This window comes from Eucyclogobius newberryi, unplaced genomic scaffold (genome assembly GCF_026437365.1).
Source record: "Eucyclogobius newberryi isolate DKJ021-1_F unplaced genomic scaffold, fEucNew1.0.hap1 SCAF_17, whole genome shotgun sequence".
NCBI lineage: Eukaryota > Metazoa > Chordata > Actinopteri > Gobiiformes > Gobiidae > Eucyclogobius > Eucyclogobius newberryi.
Genome location: NW_027315801.1, coordinates 10824815 through 10843313, shown reverse-complemented (window position 1 = coordinate 10843313; position 18499 = coordinate 10824815). Strand labels below are relative to the sequence as shown.

The 18499-nt window shown below is 39.9% G+C and overlaps 1 protein-coding gene across 9 annotated transcripts in view; it reads left to right on the top strand.

Annotated features, from left to right (window-relative positions):
- camta1a (calmodulin binding transcription activator 1a) overlaps positions 1–18499 on the top strand; it is a 306786-nt gene that overhangs the window by 13272 nt on the left and 275015 nt on the right. For all 9 annotated transcript variants that reach the window (XM_072449082.1, XM_072449077.1, XM_072449079.1 and 6 more), the window contains one exon: positions 7595–7698. In XM_072449082.1, coding sequence (XP_072305183.1) covers positions 7595–7698 — 104 coding nt within the window. The remainder of the gene's footprint in view (positions 1–7594; positions 7699–18499) is intronic.

The window sequence follows — 18499 nt, the reverse complement described above, 5'->3', positions numbered from 1 at the left end:
TCTTCAATCTGACCGAAATGTACAGTTTTTAAATTTTAAAAATCTGTCTCTGTTAGTTTGTTATTTTTGCAGTTTTACATTAAGGCAATGAACATCCATCTTCCGCTTATCCGGGGCCGGCTCGCAGGGACAGCAGTCTAAACAGGGACTTCCAGACTTCACACTCCCCAGACACTTCCTCCAGCTCCTCCGGGGGGATCCCAAAGCATTCCCAGGCCAGCCGAGAGACATAGTCCCTCCAGCGTGTCCTGGGTCTTCCACGTGGCCTTTTCCCGGTGGGACATGCCCCAAACACTTCCTCAGGGAGGCGCCCAGGAGGCATCCGGAACAGACGCCCGAGCCACCTCAGCTGGCTCCTCTCGACGTGGAGGAGCGGCGGCTCTACTCCGAGCTCCCCCCGCGTGGCCAAGCTCCTCACCTTATCTCTAAGGGAGCGCCCAGCCACCCGGCGGAGGAAACTCATTTCGACCGCTTGTATCCGCGATCTTGTCCATTCGGTCATTACCCAAAGCTCATGACCATAGGTGAGGGTAGGAACGTAGACGACCCGTAAATCAAGAGCTTTCGACTCAGCTCCTTCTTCACCACAACAGTCCGATGCAGCGACTGCATCACTGCAGCCGCTGCACCGATCCGCCTGTCAATCTCACGCTCCATCCTTCCCTCACTCGTGAACAAGACCCCGAGATACTTGAACTCCTCCACTTGGACTCCCCAGCCACCTGGAGAGGGCAAGCCACCTTTTTCCAGTTGAGAACCATGGCCTTGGATTGAGCACCTGATGGAGAGTATAGAGCTGGTCCAGTGTTCCACGACCAGGACCAAAACCACTCTGCTCCTCCTTAGATTAGACTATAGGTTGTATTCTCCTCTCCAGCACCCTGGAATAGACCTTACCGGGGAGGCTGAGGAGTGTGATCCCTCTTGTCTTTTTTATATCATACAACTTTATAACTGATCAAAACAAGCAGCCGTGTCCTTGTGACATAAATGCATTATATTTCGGAAGAGGGTTACATATCCTTCCTCAGCTCAGCTCGACTCTTGGCAGTTGCGGCTGTGAGGCGCTGCCAGCCTGGACTGACTGAGGCCATATTCATTTCTTGCTTGTTTGGGTTCTTTGGGCTCAGTCTGCTCCACAGTCACTGGAACACATGCTTCATTGGACTCGGGTCAGCTGACGAAAGCCAAAAGGCCTGTTGCACATTAGCTCCATAGATCACAGTGAGGACAGCGTTTAGAAACATTGGTGACGTCTGCTGCTGCAGTTTTCTCAGTACATTTGCATTGTTACAACACAAACATTTACAATCGTCATACATACTTTTGAGATAGAAGATATTTGAAATTCATGTGAAATATAATATGGCTTTTAATTACTATATCAATATTATTGTGATATTTCAATATATTTCCATATATTTTATATGTAATATTTTGTGAAACAATAATTTATGTTATAATTAAATTATATACTGTATATTTTCAAGGCAGAATCTGTCAAAAGAAAAGCTTAACTTTGACAAAACAAACATTATTAAAGGCTGATTTAGGACTAGGAAAAATAGTAAATAAAATCTGTCCGTCTGGGTGGATTGTCTGGGTGGATTTCCTTCGTGCTCTCCAGTTTCCCCCATCAACCCAAAACATGCACCGTAGGTTAAAATCTTCAGCTACGACAGGCCTGACCTTGACCAAGCCTTGGTCAAAGCTGGAGATGGGAAATTTCCCTACTGGGACAATAAAGTGTTCCTTAACCGTACTCTGAAAGGCGCTTCACCTATGTAACATTATATACCCAAGTCTTCCATTTGAGTTTTCTAATAGAAGTTTTTCTACTTTTTGATAGCTCTGAGTTCAACATTCATTGCTTTGCTTGTGAGGAAATCCTTTACATACTTGAGCCATGTTTCCATCCAGCGCGGCCTCACATCAATGTGCGCCAGAGGGTAAAGCTAAATCTGCTTCACCTGCTGAGAGACGTCGTCCTCTGCGTATGCACTCAGGCTTTTCATTTGAGACATACTTCAAGATATGGAGCCAGAAAGGGCTACGTGCATTCATACATAGACCGGAATGTGCAGGAATTTCACATGTAAAATGTTTCAATTATGATGATTCTTGCATGAAAAAAACTGGACATTTTAACCATTGTCAGTTAACGACATTTTCAGTTGTCTGTCAGATTAATCTAGCTGGGTGCGACTAATAGGGTATCTGTCTGATACCCGTTTATGTCAGATACTATCTGACATAAAACATGTTACAAGTACAAAGAGCAGCAGAATGAAAACAAACAACATATTTTTGACATATTTTATTCAAAGTCCTTTAACCATTTCACTTGCATATAGGTTTATTGTTTTTGGAATATTGAATACATTTGGACTCATTAAAGATCCATCTCAACAAAGTGAATTTGCACATGTTGCAGTCACTTTTCCGATCACCAGTTGCAGCGTGTTTCAGAGCCAGACTCAGAGCAGATGTTGAATGTGTATCTTAATTGTGCGAAACGTTTGATTACTCTCACCTGCCTCTGCGCCACTCTACATGTACAACACTAGCACGTTCCAGACAATCCAAAGCAATAAAAGACAATCCACCCTTGCTAGGAAGTTTGAAAATGTTTTGAAAAATCTGTTTTTAAAGGCCTTATGACTAATGACGATTTTTGTGAGATGCCTATTTCTTCTTTTGGTAAAATAGTACTCTTGGTAAATATGTGTCATATTTTTACATCAGTCAAGTGTCAGTTTGTGAAGAATTTAACTAAAGAAATATGTTCTCATACATTTTTATTCGTCAAATAATATCTATTACGTAAAGTTGAGGTTTTGGTGCTTGTTTATTGTATGTTTGATAGGTAAAAGCTATAGATGTCTCTGCTCATAGTCACTTCCTGTGCCACCAGCACGTCCCCACCCCCTCTTGGGTGAAAACTAACATTGCATTCATTGAAATTAATGAGATGTGTTCGGTAATAAACTTCAAATAAATGTCCAAAAAACTATATTTAATAGATTTCAATTGACCATACATGTGTGTATTAGATGCATGTGTCAAACACCCATTAATGCTCACATTTTATGATAAAATAAAAATATGAACCCACAGTATGAGTCATGTTTTCTAACTTGAGTTTTTGTTTGATATTTCTACCTGTACCATTTACTTTGTGTAGTTTTATTTTTTAGGAGTGATTAAGTCCAGTATTTATTATTTAGGATTAATGGAATTGTTTGCAGTCTACTTTGTACTGATTATTGGTTTTGAGAACAAAGTATTAAACTTTAACTTCATCTCTGTGGGTTAATTTATCACAAGCTGCAGTTAGCAGACTAACTGCTGGTTAATGCTAACATACGTGAATAACAATACATTTTGGATCCCTTAATCAAATACGTGGAGCCTGGTAGAAATTTAATATTATTTATTGTCATGAAGCAACTAAATGGGTGAATGAGTTTGTATTTCTATATTACGGCCACTGTATAAAGCCGTTTGTTCACCTGAAGCAGAGGAATGCATCTGCTGCTAATGCTTCCTATAAAAAAACCCTTGGTGGTGATTTCATACATCTGTAATAATTAGTGGCTGTTTTTGGCTGGTTGTGATGGCTTATTCTCAATATAATAAGACTAAAGCTAAGTTCACTCTGCTGCGTCCAAATTTGCGCCGGACGCCCGAGTTGGACGCCTGTACATTTGAAGGCCAGACGCCTTGGTCCAAAATATAAACTCGCCAGCCGAGGCGCGTCAGAGGCGTCCAGCGCACATGCTCAGTGGAGTTGTTGTGTTTCCCAGTGTTGCTGCAGAACAGGTGGAGAAAGTGACTTTGTTGTATTTACTTTACAAAGTCCAAAAACAGATTTGATAGGCTCCGGGGCTTGTCGGGGTCCCGCTGATACTTCAGAGGTGAGCAGAGTTTAGTGAATATCATTATTTGCTCCAAGAGCTGCATCTTGAGGATTTTTTTTTATCGTTGCGGGGTTTGTTTTGGGCCTTCTTCCGGGTTGTGCATAGTACAACACTGGGGTCTTATCTCTGATTGGCCAAAACACAGGATTCGCCCCTCAAAAACGCTCAAAGCGTGCCGCAAAAACGCTGGACGCCCAAGACGCGCGTCCACATAGACTTTGAATGTAAACTAGATGCTTTGATGCTGCAGTCTGAACAAGTCTTTAAAGAGGGAAGATCTATTATTTTGTATCTTAAATGAATCACCCAAAAGTGGGTGCGACTCAATGCAACAGCAAAAGCGCCCGTATGACAGGAGACGTCTATGAAATGACCTGTTCGTTTGTCAATCTGCTGCACACTTCAAGAAATAAAAATGTTAACAAAAATGCCAAACCAAGTAAAAATAGGCAGGATTAGTAGACAAAATCTTAAATGTAAACAAAACAAATGTTTTAATAAAGACCTGTCAGTTTAATGCTGAATTCCGGTAGTCTATTTTACAAGTTCCGGCTTGTAAATTCCCACTGGAACATTCCCACATTCAGCTTGGAACTCCTTGGAAAGTCGGGCAGCATTTCAGAACCCTAAGTTGATCTGATTTATACCATCCAACATGGCTGTGCCCTGGGTTTGAATAATGTTTTAACATCCGTCAGGTGAAATATTGACAGTTCTTGTACTGTTTTACCTTTAGTTTCCCCATTCTTCCTCTGCTGTCAGCGGACCTGTTCCTGTGCTGCCATTGAGCCTCTGCAGTTTTTGAAATACTCTGTGACGTTAATGTTGCTAACCTCAACACAGAGCTAATGTAAACAAAAGCAAAGCATTTTTTGGCTGATTGAAGCACTTTCCTGGTTTATATTACCGGTACTTGTTTTGAGTTGTTACTGTGCATAAACTGTAATGCTCATTGTTTTTCTGAGTCGACAACTGGAACACAGAAAGTATGAGAAATAGTCTCTTCAAGGTTTGAGTTTCGACCTCCGAGGACAAATGGAACGCAGCATAAATTCAAAGAATTGGACTAGCCCTTTTCACAATAGGCTAGCTTTGTTGCTGAGAAAGTAGAGAGCTTCACTTCTCGTTCCATTCATTCTCTGTCAGAATTAGCAGAGTATTACTTGAATAAATCAAAATCAAAATTATTTCACAACAGAGAGCGAGTTAGAGATGGACTATCACTGGCAGCATGTTAAGACTTTTACGTCCGATGTAAATATGTCACCGGAGGAAACCTACATGTCATGTTTTTGTCTCAAAGCTAAAGACTGGCTAAAGACTATGCATTAACTTAAATATGAAACCAATAAAATTGAAACAAGTACATAGTATCTACGGTCATACATCACTTCCTGTGCCACCAGAACATCCCCGCCCCCTTTTGAGTGAAAACAAACACTGTTAACAGATAGACAGGAGCTACAAATTGTTAAAATGTAATAATTTTGCTCCAAAATACACAAACAATAAATAATAAATAAAATATTGATTCTGGCAACACAGCAGCCATTTGACAGAAGAGGGCGTGGCCGTGGCGCTGGCCCTAAAGTACCCGTATGACCAGAGACATCTATAGAATATAAATTCTAGTGTTTTTGTAAAAGGGTTAGTTCAGTTTGTGGTTTGTGGTTATTTTAACATTATTGATTACATTTACTGTATGTTAGCATTAGCTTAAAGACAAAGCTACTTACTTTTATAAACATATAGATTTCCCCAGGTGAAGTATTTGCACGGTACGTAAAGGTCTTTACATGCTGCCTGGGATTATCCATCTGTAACTCGCTCTCCGCTTTGTGTTAATTAATTATTGATTCATTATAGCGAGACTCAGCTAATACCCCATAAGGAATGAATGGAGCAGGAAGTGGAGCTCCGCATTTTTAAGGCAACTGGAACTAGCCGGTCTGACACAGGAAAGTGTAAAGTGACAATAAAAATGTTAAGAGAGATCAAAACAAGACTAAATTAGAGCAAATTAAAGAAGATTCTGATAGATAAGATAATCCTTTAATGTCCACACAAGGGGAAAATTACAACGCAGTAGAAACAGGAGGAAAGGACAGATGTCTCAACACATTTTCAGAGTAGACTTAATGTGATGCATTTGGATATTGACTGTTTATACATTAACTATAGTTTTATATTTATATTTTTCTTTACTCGACTGACTTGGCAACTTCAAAAACACTGAATCCTTCACTTTCTTTCCACTGCGCTCTCCTCTTATACACTCATAATGTTCCTTTAGACGATTTGTATTGGCTTTAAAGTGAAGTTTTGCTTTGGTCGAATTTTTTTGTTTATTTTTCCTACAGTAAACCACCAATATCAGCCACCTCCTGGGATGCATAGTCAGCACTGAAGTCTTTTTTCTTTATCTCCTTTTACTCGCACAATTTATTCACTAACAGTTCTGAACCCAGCAAGCTTTATTTGTCCTCTCGTTTTTTTACTTAAATGGTATTACAATTAAGCTCAGAATTCTGTGTTAAGCGCACTAAGCTCATTTACATAGTGAAGAGAGAATAAAGGCTCATTTGTGCAAGCTGGAACATTTCCTGGATTAGCTGCCACATCTGTGCCTCTAATGCTTTTGCCATTTTCACATGTATCTTATTCATATTAACCGCAAACGTTTCAATGCGTTTGACAAGACACAGGTGTTTGTGCGTCGGCGCTGCTCAGTGGGGGACGCACATAGGTTTATTTCTGTTTATCCGTGAAAGAGGAACGTTGCACTGTTGTTAAGGGATTCTTCATTAAAGCTGAATCTTTTTGGATGGAAAATATTGAACTGCATGGTTTTTATTGTTGCCATTCATTTGAGATTTGTGAAGACTGAAACTGCTAAACTAATACAATAATCACATGGCTTTGTAAATGTGTATTTAGGTTTAAACTACACAAATAATTAGATTTAAAGTTTATCAAGTTTGGTTGGTTGGACATTATATTACTAGAACGATCGCCGTCTTTCCTAATTGATATTCAATTACGATCAATGCAATTAATCCTGCAGCCGACGCTTTTTCTGTTTTTGTAATATTATGCTTTAATGTCCTAATTGCTGAGGAAAACAAGCAAGCTTAGACTAAACCCCCAGAGACAATTACATGCTGAATAGTGATTGAAATTGTGTTTTTCTTATTTATGCTATTGGCAAATACGAATAAAATGCATAAAACGACATTGGTTTATCTTGGGAGTGCTTTGTTTGTGAACTGAATACTTAATGTGAATTATTGGCTGAATGACACACAAAATGATGTAAGCACATTGCGTTGTATGGGCCACAGATTTCCCATTGTAAATCCCTGTACACTCCACAACCACTCAAGGGCGTTATTGTGTATAAATAATGAATAGTACCCGTCTTTACAAGTTGACAGTGAAAAATTCTTAGTGAAGTCCCCTGACAGCGCGCGTTTCACAGTAAAATAATTTAGTCTAGCGTGGAGTAAAATGTATGCAGTAGCCTATTTTTAAATTAATTTTCTCGTTCATTTGGGAATTTTTAGATTAGAGTCAGCATTTTTTGCCGGGAGACTGATAGACTGATAAAGAGGGAGGAAAGCGAGTGGATCCGAGCTGCAGAGCCGCTGCTAAAAGTTGGACTTGTCTCGTTTCAGATGAACATGGACATTTGAAAATATACCTGCCCAAGAAGCTGCTTGAATGTCTACCAAAATGCACGTCGCTACCAAAAGAGAGACACCGGTGGAACACTAATGAGGTAAGGCCTGCGCTCGTCCTGCAGCGCTGCACTCGAGCCATCGCCGACTCAAGTGATCGTCCAAACCGCAACAGAGCCTTTCAGATACAAGTGTCACAAGTGTCACAAGTGAAGTAAAGCTGGGCCATATTCTGTCCACTTCTGAGGGTCACCGAGGATCCCCCAAAAAACACCATGTGGAGTTTAGTAACATATTAATGACATGTGGAATAACATTAAAGTCCTTTTTGTTTCTTTTTTCTTTCTCTCTCTCTTAAGTTTTTACATTCTTTCTTTTGTTCTTTTTTTTTTTTTTGTTTCAGTCTTGCTTTCTTGCTTTCTTTCCTTCTTTTTTTGTTCTTTTTTTTCTTTCATTCTCGTTTTCTTTCTTTCTTTTTTCTTTCTCTCTAGTTTTTTCATTCTTGCTTTCTTTCCTTCTCTTTTGTTATTTCTTTCATCCTTGTTTTCTTACTTTCTTTTTTCTTTGTCTCTATTTTTAGTTTTTTCATTCTTTCTTTTCTTTTTTGTTGTTTCATTCATGCTTTCTTTCTGACTTTTTTGTTCTTTTGTTCTTTTTTTCATTCTTGTTTTCTTTCTTTCTTTTTTCTTTCTTTCTGTCTTACTCCTATTTCACTTTTCCCTGACACAATTTTTTATTAAAAAATACGGACTGACATTTCCAAAAAAATTAATAAAAAATATATTTTAACACATTTATTATGGCCTGTAAAACATGATATTTGATCAGATCACATCCCCCTTCCAAAATATATAAACATCTGCTAATATTGCTCACTCTACTTTACATCAAAGCACCTCCAGATTTGCAAATGAGCAATTATGTACTTGGATTAACTACATCTATTCTTTCAATATATCAATACATTATCCACACAATGCACTAATCTAAGGCTCAAACAAACTCCCACACTGTTGTATTTAAAGAGGATTACATGCTACAAACATGTTTAACTTTAAGCCACAGACTCGTGCTGATGCAGATCAAAGCAAGATGTCAGTATTTGATTGTATGTGTTTATTTTTCTATGATTTGTGCTTTGACTTGTGGCTTCATTACATGTTTACGTATGCATCCAAACACATTTGATTTAGACTTTACCGTCTTCTTATTGATCTGTTCTTAAATTAGCCCGGCATATGACCTGATGTATGCTGTTTGCGTGTGGAGTAAATATTCTTTCTTTAAAGAGCCGGCGTTGCTTCATTTGCTTCCAAGCTCATTTAGGCTCCTCTCACGGGGCTCTTGATAAATTCATCACATGCAATCTGACTTTTGATACACACAGAAATGATTCGTCCTGTCCACAGAGGAAGCGCTCGTAATTAGACCTAAATACACTCCACAACAAATCTTCAAACTAATATGCAAAAGTCAGCCATCCATGCTTTTCATTAACAAATTGTGACCATATAAATATAGTCGTCTGCCAGGATGGAAGTTAATTAAGTGAAAAAGAGCCAGATGATAAAGCCCCACATACGCTTCCCTTAGACTCAGGATGTTTCAAAAGGCAATCTGTCATTTGACACACACGGGACCGCACATTTGTACGACTCAACAATGGACCGCTTTACAGAAGCAAGAGAGCTGCGCAATATATTCTAAACTTTTTTGTTGTGGTATTGGTTTATGCAATGTCCACAACGCAAGAAAATAACTTATTTTTATGTGTTTATGCAGCCTAGTTTTCATGTTTATTTTGTCACAGTTCGACAAGTAAATTAAGCCATTTACATCTTTTATTTTTTTAACAGAATGTACAATGAAATAGGGCTGTAACTGGGGATGGGATATATCCAGTATTTGGCTTGCTGCTGTTGCCCAATATTTGCCAATACCAATATTTACATTTTTGAAATCCATGGCAAGGCCCACACATCTGATTGACTGTTCACTTATGAATAAAAAAAACAACAAAAACAAAAATGATGACAGAATGTATTTATCTGCAATATAGAATAATTAATTTGTTAATTGTGATATAACCACGTTTTTAGCCTAATTGCTCTTCTTTTTCCAAATTTACTCATTATTCTGTTAAAAAGAAAAGACAATGCAATACTGGAACTGATATATCGCCCATCCCTACCTGCAACTAATGATCACTTTGCTAATCGCTGAAGCTACCAATTGTTCTTTTGAATAATTGATTAGTTATAGTTTGCGAAAGACCCATGAATATGAGATTTTCACGTTTGAAGTGTCGCCACATGAGTCCATCCTGAGTATATTTACAGGTAAACTTATTTTTTAATCAAAACCCTAAATATACATGTTTCGTGATTCTTTTTTATGTAATTACTGCTTTGGAGTCTGTAAAGTCTAATGATTGTATTGAATTAGTTGACAATTATTTAAATAATTGATTAGTTGCATTTCATCGATTAACTTGTTGCAGCCTTACTATGAGAAGAACTATGATACATAGTCATGAGTGATCACATTTTGTCTCATATTATGTAGCTGTAACCAAGACGACATTAAAGAATATTATCATTAGTTTCCACAAACATCTCGACTGGTGGGTTATAACAGAGGCTTATGTTTGAGTCCTGGTGTTCGCTGCTGTCTACATTCATCACATATTTAAGCCATTGATCTGAAAGCGTAAGTATGAGTATTAATAGTGGTCAGTGGCCTGCAGGTGTTGTTTTTAATACATGAGACAGGGTTTGAGTACCGTACAGGGTTTTCCATACACACCTACTGAGAATAGAACGAGGAAGAATTGCCAATATCATCAATATTGGCAATTCTTCCTTCAGTCATTTGATTGAAAACTGGAGTAAACATATCACTTGTTACTTTCATTCATTGTTTGAGCCGTCCTTCCATAAGCGTTTGATAAGATGAAAGTTTATGGAGCTTGAGACTGCAGTGGTTTGTCACACATGCCAATACTATGCACAGAGTTGAAGAGAGCCAGGCAACCTTTCCCTAAACCAAGGGCGTTCTCGTTCAGCGCTGGACATCAGTGTCTGGCAGCAGACAGGCAGGAGGAGGGATCAGAGAGCCTCTTGTCAATGCGATTGTGTGACTCTTACTGAAAGTGACACCTCATCAATTCAGTGCATATTTCTGGCACCAGCGCAGCATGCTTAATGCACTAATTTCCCGCTTTTTACATATAAGGGATCTCAGTAGTCTGGTGTGCAGAGCCGCTCATGTCTGTGGGCCACAGTGGCTTATTCCTCCCGATTGTTCATGTTCATTTGAGCAAAAAGCAGAGTGATTGGAGGGCATTTACTTAGCGTTGTTCTTTTCTATGAATATCAAGTATGTAAAGCTGGCACTGTGGATGTGTTGGGCGGTTAGGGCCTTACACACAATAGAGAGGCACACAGGACTCGACAGCACTAGATCAGCTGGGTCATTTTAATTGTCTGGGAAGATGTCATTATAATGGCTTCAGCTGAAGATGAAATGGCTGTGTCTGAGGAAGCCTTGTTTGCTTGAACGCTTATTTATTTTATGAATCAATCATTGAAAGGCTGTTTAATCCCGATTTAAAAATCCAATTAAGAAAAATAAATATGTGGAAATAATTTGTACATTTTTACCACGTTGCAATAGTTAATTTTTAAAATGTGTCTTGTTGGAACCATCTTTTGTTTGTGTTGCTGGGAAATGTAAAGCAGCTTTGCGGTGTATTTGAATCTCATTCCAGAGGATGTACAGACTTAATTTGAGTTTGAGTGGAAAACATTGAGGATCCGAGTCAGTGCCTGAAAGTGTAATGTGGAAAGAGAGTAAGTGGGCTTTGTTGGTGTGAAGCTAATACAGAAGTATTCATTTCTCTCTCTTTGGCACGCTTCCCCAGCGCAGCTTCATTAGATGAAGGTGTGCTGGAATACATTTCAAGCATTTACCAGAAAATGTGATAAACCAATCGAATCAGAATTCAAGGGAGGGGCCGGGAGTTTAGGGCCTGAATAGAGCTTGTCATTGAATCATGAGCACCATGCAATGTGCGGAGGTGCTCTGAGCCTGAATTAGCTATAGGAGGGAGGAGGAGGACCTGCTGCTGCGGGAAGGTTTCCAGAAGACAACACATGGTTTTACCAATATCAAATATATAATATATATTTTTAATGAAATGTATATTATTATGCATTATATTAACAACATTGTGATGGTATGCAAAATGAATGAATGTGCACCAGGTCAGCAAATCAGCTCTGAGCTGGATGGCCTATGGACACTTTATACTGTAACCATGTTTTTTGTTCTGGACCTTTCAAATAAACATATACATTAAAAAGTATAAAAATAAATTGCTATATGCAAAATTAGTTAAAGCTGATGAGAAAACAGAGACATTGTAATTTCTACTATAATTGACTTAAAACATGGGGGTGACTGGCTGAGGTGGTGGTTTGGCTGTTGGCACGGCAGTCTCTGTGTTTAGCTCCAGGGCATGAATGAATACTGGACTACTATAAAGCGCTTTGGGAATTTGTATGATATATTCTTAGCCAAACATGTATATAAATAAAATTAAAACTGAATCTCCCGTAGAAACCCTTCCATAAAGTAATAATCACATTAGAAAGTGAACACAACTTATTCATGGGATTTAACTTCTTGCTGCAATATTTTGAGAACATTTGACATTTCAAAATATTTAATACTTTGTTTTCAATTGTTTATCGCAATGGCAACATTGCACATTTCTCATCTCTTTAAAACCCATAGCTTTACTCTGTCTGCGTCTGACTCAGGACAAATCCACACTGAGGTCCACAGCCAACTGCTATTGTCTTTCCGCTGCTCTGCCTCCGCGACCTCTATTTTGCCAGACATTTCAGACAAGATTACAATCTTTTTACAGAAGGACATTTCACACAGGGACAGCTGCAGGCTTGTGTCCCTTTTAAAGGATCAAACAGAGTCGTTCCATGTTTGTGGTTTTCCTAGCCCAGACCAAGGCAGCAGAGAAGGGCAATTTTACATGTGATTTCTTCCAAAAATATTTCTGTTCTACGAGTTCGGTCTCTATAGTCACAGTCTATAATCAGAAAAAAAACTCTTTTTCTGCCTGGAATTTGTTTACCTTTTAAATAATTAATTTCTCTGTGGCTTCTATGGCTGTGACACAGTTTGAATGACAGCCTTTACGACTTGAAAGCAAAGACTCGCGCAAAAGACCAAGCAATATTTCTGCTGCTCTTACATGCTGACGCTACCACCTTTTTGTGTAGACTCCTTGTAGACATGAACCTTGCGACTTCTAACAAGTTGCTCCACTCATGACATTTGAAAAGCATTGACAGATGGAGAAAATGTCAGTTTGGAAGAGTTAGTGTTCACAGTGGCTCACATCGTCTTGGCAAACACAGAATGTGGTGGTGGAGGGAGGAGGCGTCTTCGGGCCTAAGCTGCTGTGACAGGAGAAGCCTCCACTCAAATCAGACTCTCAATCGACATGAACCACAACAACAGTAATCCCGGCTGACTCTTAACCAGGAAACATAGGTGTCACTAAATCAGACGTGAGGCTACATATGATTTGGACTGTAATAAGGTGAAAGGGGTGCACTGTGTCACTTTTCTGTAATGTATTAAATTAGTAACTTGTAGCTTGGCATTGTGGCATCGAGGGCTGCATCATGACTTGTCGACTATAAAGAAAAAAAGTTGTAGTTTGTATTGGTTATCTGGGTTAAAAAGACTCTACAACGTATACACATTTTTTTTGTTACTCAAAAAGATCCAAAAAGAAAAAAATATTTCTGATTTTCATCAATAATGCACTTTATTTGTTCATTTTTCTCTATCTGGAAGCCGTCACTCAGCATATTTTAACATGAATTTAGTTAATAACATATAAAGTCTAAATGCACAATAGAAATAATCGTTTGACTGATAAAAAAAAAAAAGTAATATAACTTCTCATGTGAGACAAGCAGGTCAACAGGCAAATTCTCCACCGTATTATGTAATTATCTCCACTGTGTCAGGGAAATAAACCCAAAACCTTGTTATGAGGCGAGAGAATGGCAGTCACTTTTCCCACAGCTTGGACTGAAGGAATAATGTACGAATTGCTGAGGAGGCCTGGGTCAGTAGGAGAGTGTTGGTCCCGATCCTAAAGGTCATTGGGTCAATATCAGCTACAATATTGCATATTGTCAATGTGTTCTTGGGCAAGACACATAGTCTCCCCTGCCTTTATGTGAATGTAGCCCGTGAGTGTCAGCTTGGCAGCCACGCTCATGTTGTTCTACCCCAGGGCAACAAGGTTACAGCAGCACCTCACCGCAAAGGAAGAAATGCACAAACTTGTAGTGCATTTTGGAGTTCCTAGAAAAACAAAAATACTATACAAGTTTGTTCATGTTTTAATATTTCCAACTATCTCCAACTCTGGGCTTAACCAAATGCCCTTTGATTGATATTGTAGCTTCCTCCTCCAGATTCACTTATTATACTATGCCTTGTGAAACGTATAGAGTGGTGGAGTATCTATTTCCTTCTGAATTTCTGCCAACTCTTACTGGTCTCTGTAATGTGGTTTGTAGCATGTAACAGCAGCATTTCGTCAATGCACAACTTTGTCTGGAGACTCTTGGTGCAGGCGCTGGAGCATCCCCCTTTGGAATATTCTTACCTCATTAAAATAGTAACTGGATAAAAGCTTTCTCCTGTATGGATTAGATGGATGATTATTAGAGCGCTGAGTCTTTGCTTGGACAACTTTGCATTTGCTCGGTCTTGGTGTTCTGATTTATTTCCAACATTACGGCCAAACCTGAACTGTCGCAATCCCACCTTTTTTTTTTATGGACGATAAGGTAACTCGCCAAATTAAATACAAGGTCACGCCTGATTAAATGTTGATTTCATTTGAGTTCCTCAAAATCTGCAGCATTCTCTTCTGAGAGTAATTAAATTGACTCTTTCCAGTTGCAAATGTTTACAGAAATGTTCATTAGCATCGCAGGGTGATGAGCAGAAATGAAAGGTCATGTTTGTCCATCTTTGTGTTGATACGTTTTCTGATTTCTTATTTTCCTTCCAATGTAGTGATTTGTGTGGAATGTATAAACTTGCACTTGCAGGAAAAGGTTATCGCAGGGCTTCCTGGATTGCCTTGGAATGTATAATCAAGGTGGAAATAACATCTCCGTGGAAAGAAAAGTGTTGTTTGCCTGCATAGTAGCTTGGCGTGAGTCTCATTGCTCTGCCGTTTGCCAGTGTTGTGTCTCTGTGAAGTGTCACTAGCTCGGCCGCGGTGTAATAGGGACCCTTCACTTAGTTTCCAGAGGGGGTCTTGCATGTTATAAGGAACCTTTTTTCTTTTTTCCCCTGCACGCGTGCATCAAGGCAGGGGTCCTCCGTATCCTCTGAAGACACTGAATATCCACTCAAAATTGCATGACCTCTATTGTAGCGGAGACAGGTCACTCTGCCTCCTATGGGAAGCCTCTAAATTGAACGCAGCTTGTGTCTTCGATTTCTCTCCCACTCCTCCATCCTTGGCTCCCCGTGTTTTGTTCTTATCTTCCGTCTCTTTCCCTCATGTGATCACTGAGCTGCAAAGCCATTCAGGTGCACACACGGAATCCTTCTACCTTTCTCTCCAAACCACTGGATCAGGACTTTTGTGCGGAACCGTTTCGTAATACTGTTTAACTTTACCAGATAAAGAGAAATGAGTTCTTCACTTGATTTGTTTGTCTATGCTTCAATAATCCGCCACAATATTTCCATATTCTGGTGTTCATAAGAAGCTGACTCTTCTGGATGCAATGGAGTTTGGACAGTGAAGCTAAATTAATCCTGGGAGACATGGTGCGATTCAAACATGTAAACGTCTATTTTATTACACTATTGCCTGGCCAAGTGTGTTTTGTAGAACGTGAAAGCAAATGAAGGCACACATTTTCTATTGTAATATTAAATATAGCCGCAAGCGGCAATGATCGGCCCTCGCCACGCCGCCGCCACGCCGCCGCCACACCGCCGCCACACCGTCCTTTTATTACGCCTACTGCTGAATCTGTGACGCTGTCACATCTTCTCCCCTTTGTTTTACCATCAAAAAGCTATTTTATTTTGAATTCTTGGCAAAATGTGCGGCTTTGCCGCACAGACACCGTGATTCTTTGAATGAAAATGTGGATAACTTTTGATGGTCCTGAAGATGAGTCTCACCAAATTTCAGGTTAATAGGGCTGACGCCCTGGGAGGAGTTTGTGAAAGTCTAAAGTGTAAACATGTTCTGGCGATTTCCCCATTGGAATAACATGAAAGGTTTCGGTCATCGTTACGGCAACGCCATAACAATTATGACATGGGTCTCATTGACTTTTTTGATGGGGATGCTAAAATTGGGGGGGGGGGGGGGGGGGGGGGGGGGAGAGAAGAAGAAGAAGAAGAAGAAGAAGAAGAAGAAGAAGAAGAAGAAGAAGAAGAAGAAGAAGAAGAAGAAGAAGAAGAAGAAGAAGAAGAAGAAGAAGAAGAAGAAGAAGAAGAAGAAGAAGAAGAAGAAGAAGAAGAAGAAGAAGAAGAAGAAGAAGAAGAAGAAGAAGAAGAAGAATATTCCGATGCGAAAACAATGTTTCCCATTTTTCAAATATCATAAACTATACATTTTCGGAAAGCGCTCGCGCTTTCCTACCTCATGGTGTGGGTCCCTGGTCACTGACGGGTACTTTCGTTAATTTTGAGTGGGCTCCGCCCACTTTGTGTTTTTGGCCCTCTATACAGTAATAATGTTCAATTTTTGCATTACATGCTTATATGCACGGAACATGCAAGAGATGGGGAACGTATTCGTGAGCTACTTAGCGCAAATGAGTGCTTTATATGGGGATGACGACCGCTTCGCGGTCGTCATCTCAATGTAAAGTGCTCGTTTAGTGCGCACTTTTGCACGGGCTTCGCCCGTTTACAACGGTAATGTTCCATTTTCCTACTACTAATTAGTATGCACGGGGCGTGCATGAGTGAAGGAGTGCGTTAGTGAGTGTTTGGAAGTGGGCGATTTCGTGCGCACTACGTGCGCACTTTCGCAGCCGTGCTTCGCACGGCCTTACAAGATTAATAGGCCTCTCGCCAGCTTGTGGCGCTCGGGCCTAATAATGGATAAGAATTGTTTTCATTTAAACACTTTGTATGATAGCTTCACATAATCGCACCTCTTGGTTCGTGCTTAGCAGTCTGCCCTTGTCCCTTGTATACTCTTGCGTTGGTGCTTTCTAAGGACGAGCCTCTCTGGATAGTGCCTGTGTTACAGCTGGCACACTTTCACTGCGGTCTCACATTGCGGAAAACATTCAAAAGTGTTTTAAAATTCACTACCCACTGTGGCTGAACTGTCTGGTTCCTAAAACGTTATTTCAGTTTGCGTCATATTCTAAGCTTTTGGGTTGTGTATTTTTAGCTCATCCGTTTGTATCACATCAGTGGATTAGATGTAGTCGTTATGAATTCCTGCTCTCCTCCAGATACTGATGGAGTAGACCCTTCTGAACAAACACTATTTGACGTGGGGTCCTTGAGGAAATCTTGGATGAAATTGTGTGCAGCTGGACTGAGCGCAGACTTCAGCTCATATTTGGGGAGCTTGGTCTCTCACTTTTATTTTTGTTGTCCACTTTTAGCCTCTCAGAGTTGTTTCGTAACGCTTCATGTAGCTCACTATTTGTTCAGCTCCGGTGCTTGTCCCATTTTGTTTTTACCAAGGTTAAACAACAGCACTGACCGGTAGAAGAACACCTGGTATCTTTTTCTTTTGGTTGGGACTGAAAGCAGAAGAAGAGGGGCTACTTCAACTTCTCCCTCGAGAAAACTAGTCTTTTTTTTTTTTTTTTTTTATAAAGGAGCGCATTATTTCCACTCTATAAAATATCAAATGCTGGGACGGACTCAGGTGGGAGGAAGCTTCATGGCTGCGGATGCGAGTGGATGTTTCACAGATGATCTCCAGGAAATCCCTCTGACTGCTCTTTGGACTCACCGGGAGGTCTGACGTTGAGTAATCAGTGAAGGCCACATGGGTTCTTTGCTTTCGTGGCATCCTTCCTCTCTTGCTCTCTCTGCTCCATCTCCTCCTATCTCCGTCTCCTTCACGCTTGTCTTTTTTGTTGTGTGTTGGTCTTTGATCTCTAAAGGTCCTTGAGAATGAGGAGCGAGCAACAACAGCAGGCTGGGATCCTCTCTGGGCCTGTTTGGATCCTCGCCCATCGTGCCCTTTTCGATCTGATGGACAGCTCCAGGCATGGCACAGTCCCGCTGCATTAGACCGCCATTTGATTAAACCGCCTCTCATTGTTTAAGGCGTAACTAGAACTAGGGCTACGGTTGACCTTGTTAGCGAGCGGGAGGGACAAGTTTAATAATCTGCAGCTTTTGTATATTTAAACGTTAATGAGCAAGCGTTTAAAGCTGTGCATATTATGCATATTATGCATATTATGCATAGAGCAGAGAGACGTATTGAAAAATGAATCATGCTGCAATTGTTGTTTTGGAGATATGCAAAAGTAGAATATTGAGTGTATAAAAGCTACAAAAAGAGCAGATTAAAAATAAAAACGGGAACTTTCAGTGTAATCTTGCAAGGGTAAACGGTGATATTTCTGCTCTTTTGCGGTTACTTTTGCAGTCAGTTTTTTACCTCGAGAGAGTCATTTTTGATAATATTGCCTTCACCTAATGATGCATGAATTCTTCTGTGTTCAGTAACTAGTTTATTTTGAATAGGCACGGTCTATCTGGAAGTGGTATTTTTAGCTCTCAACCTGCCTGTGAATCTCTGAAAACTGGCAAATGAGGAAGTTGAGCATTTGGCAG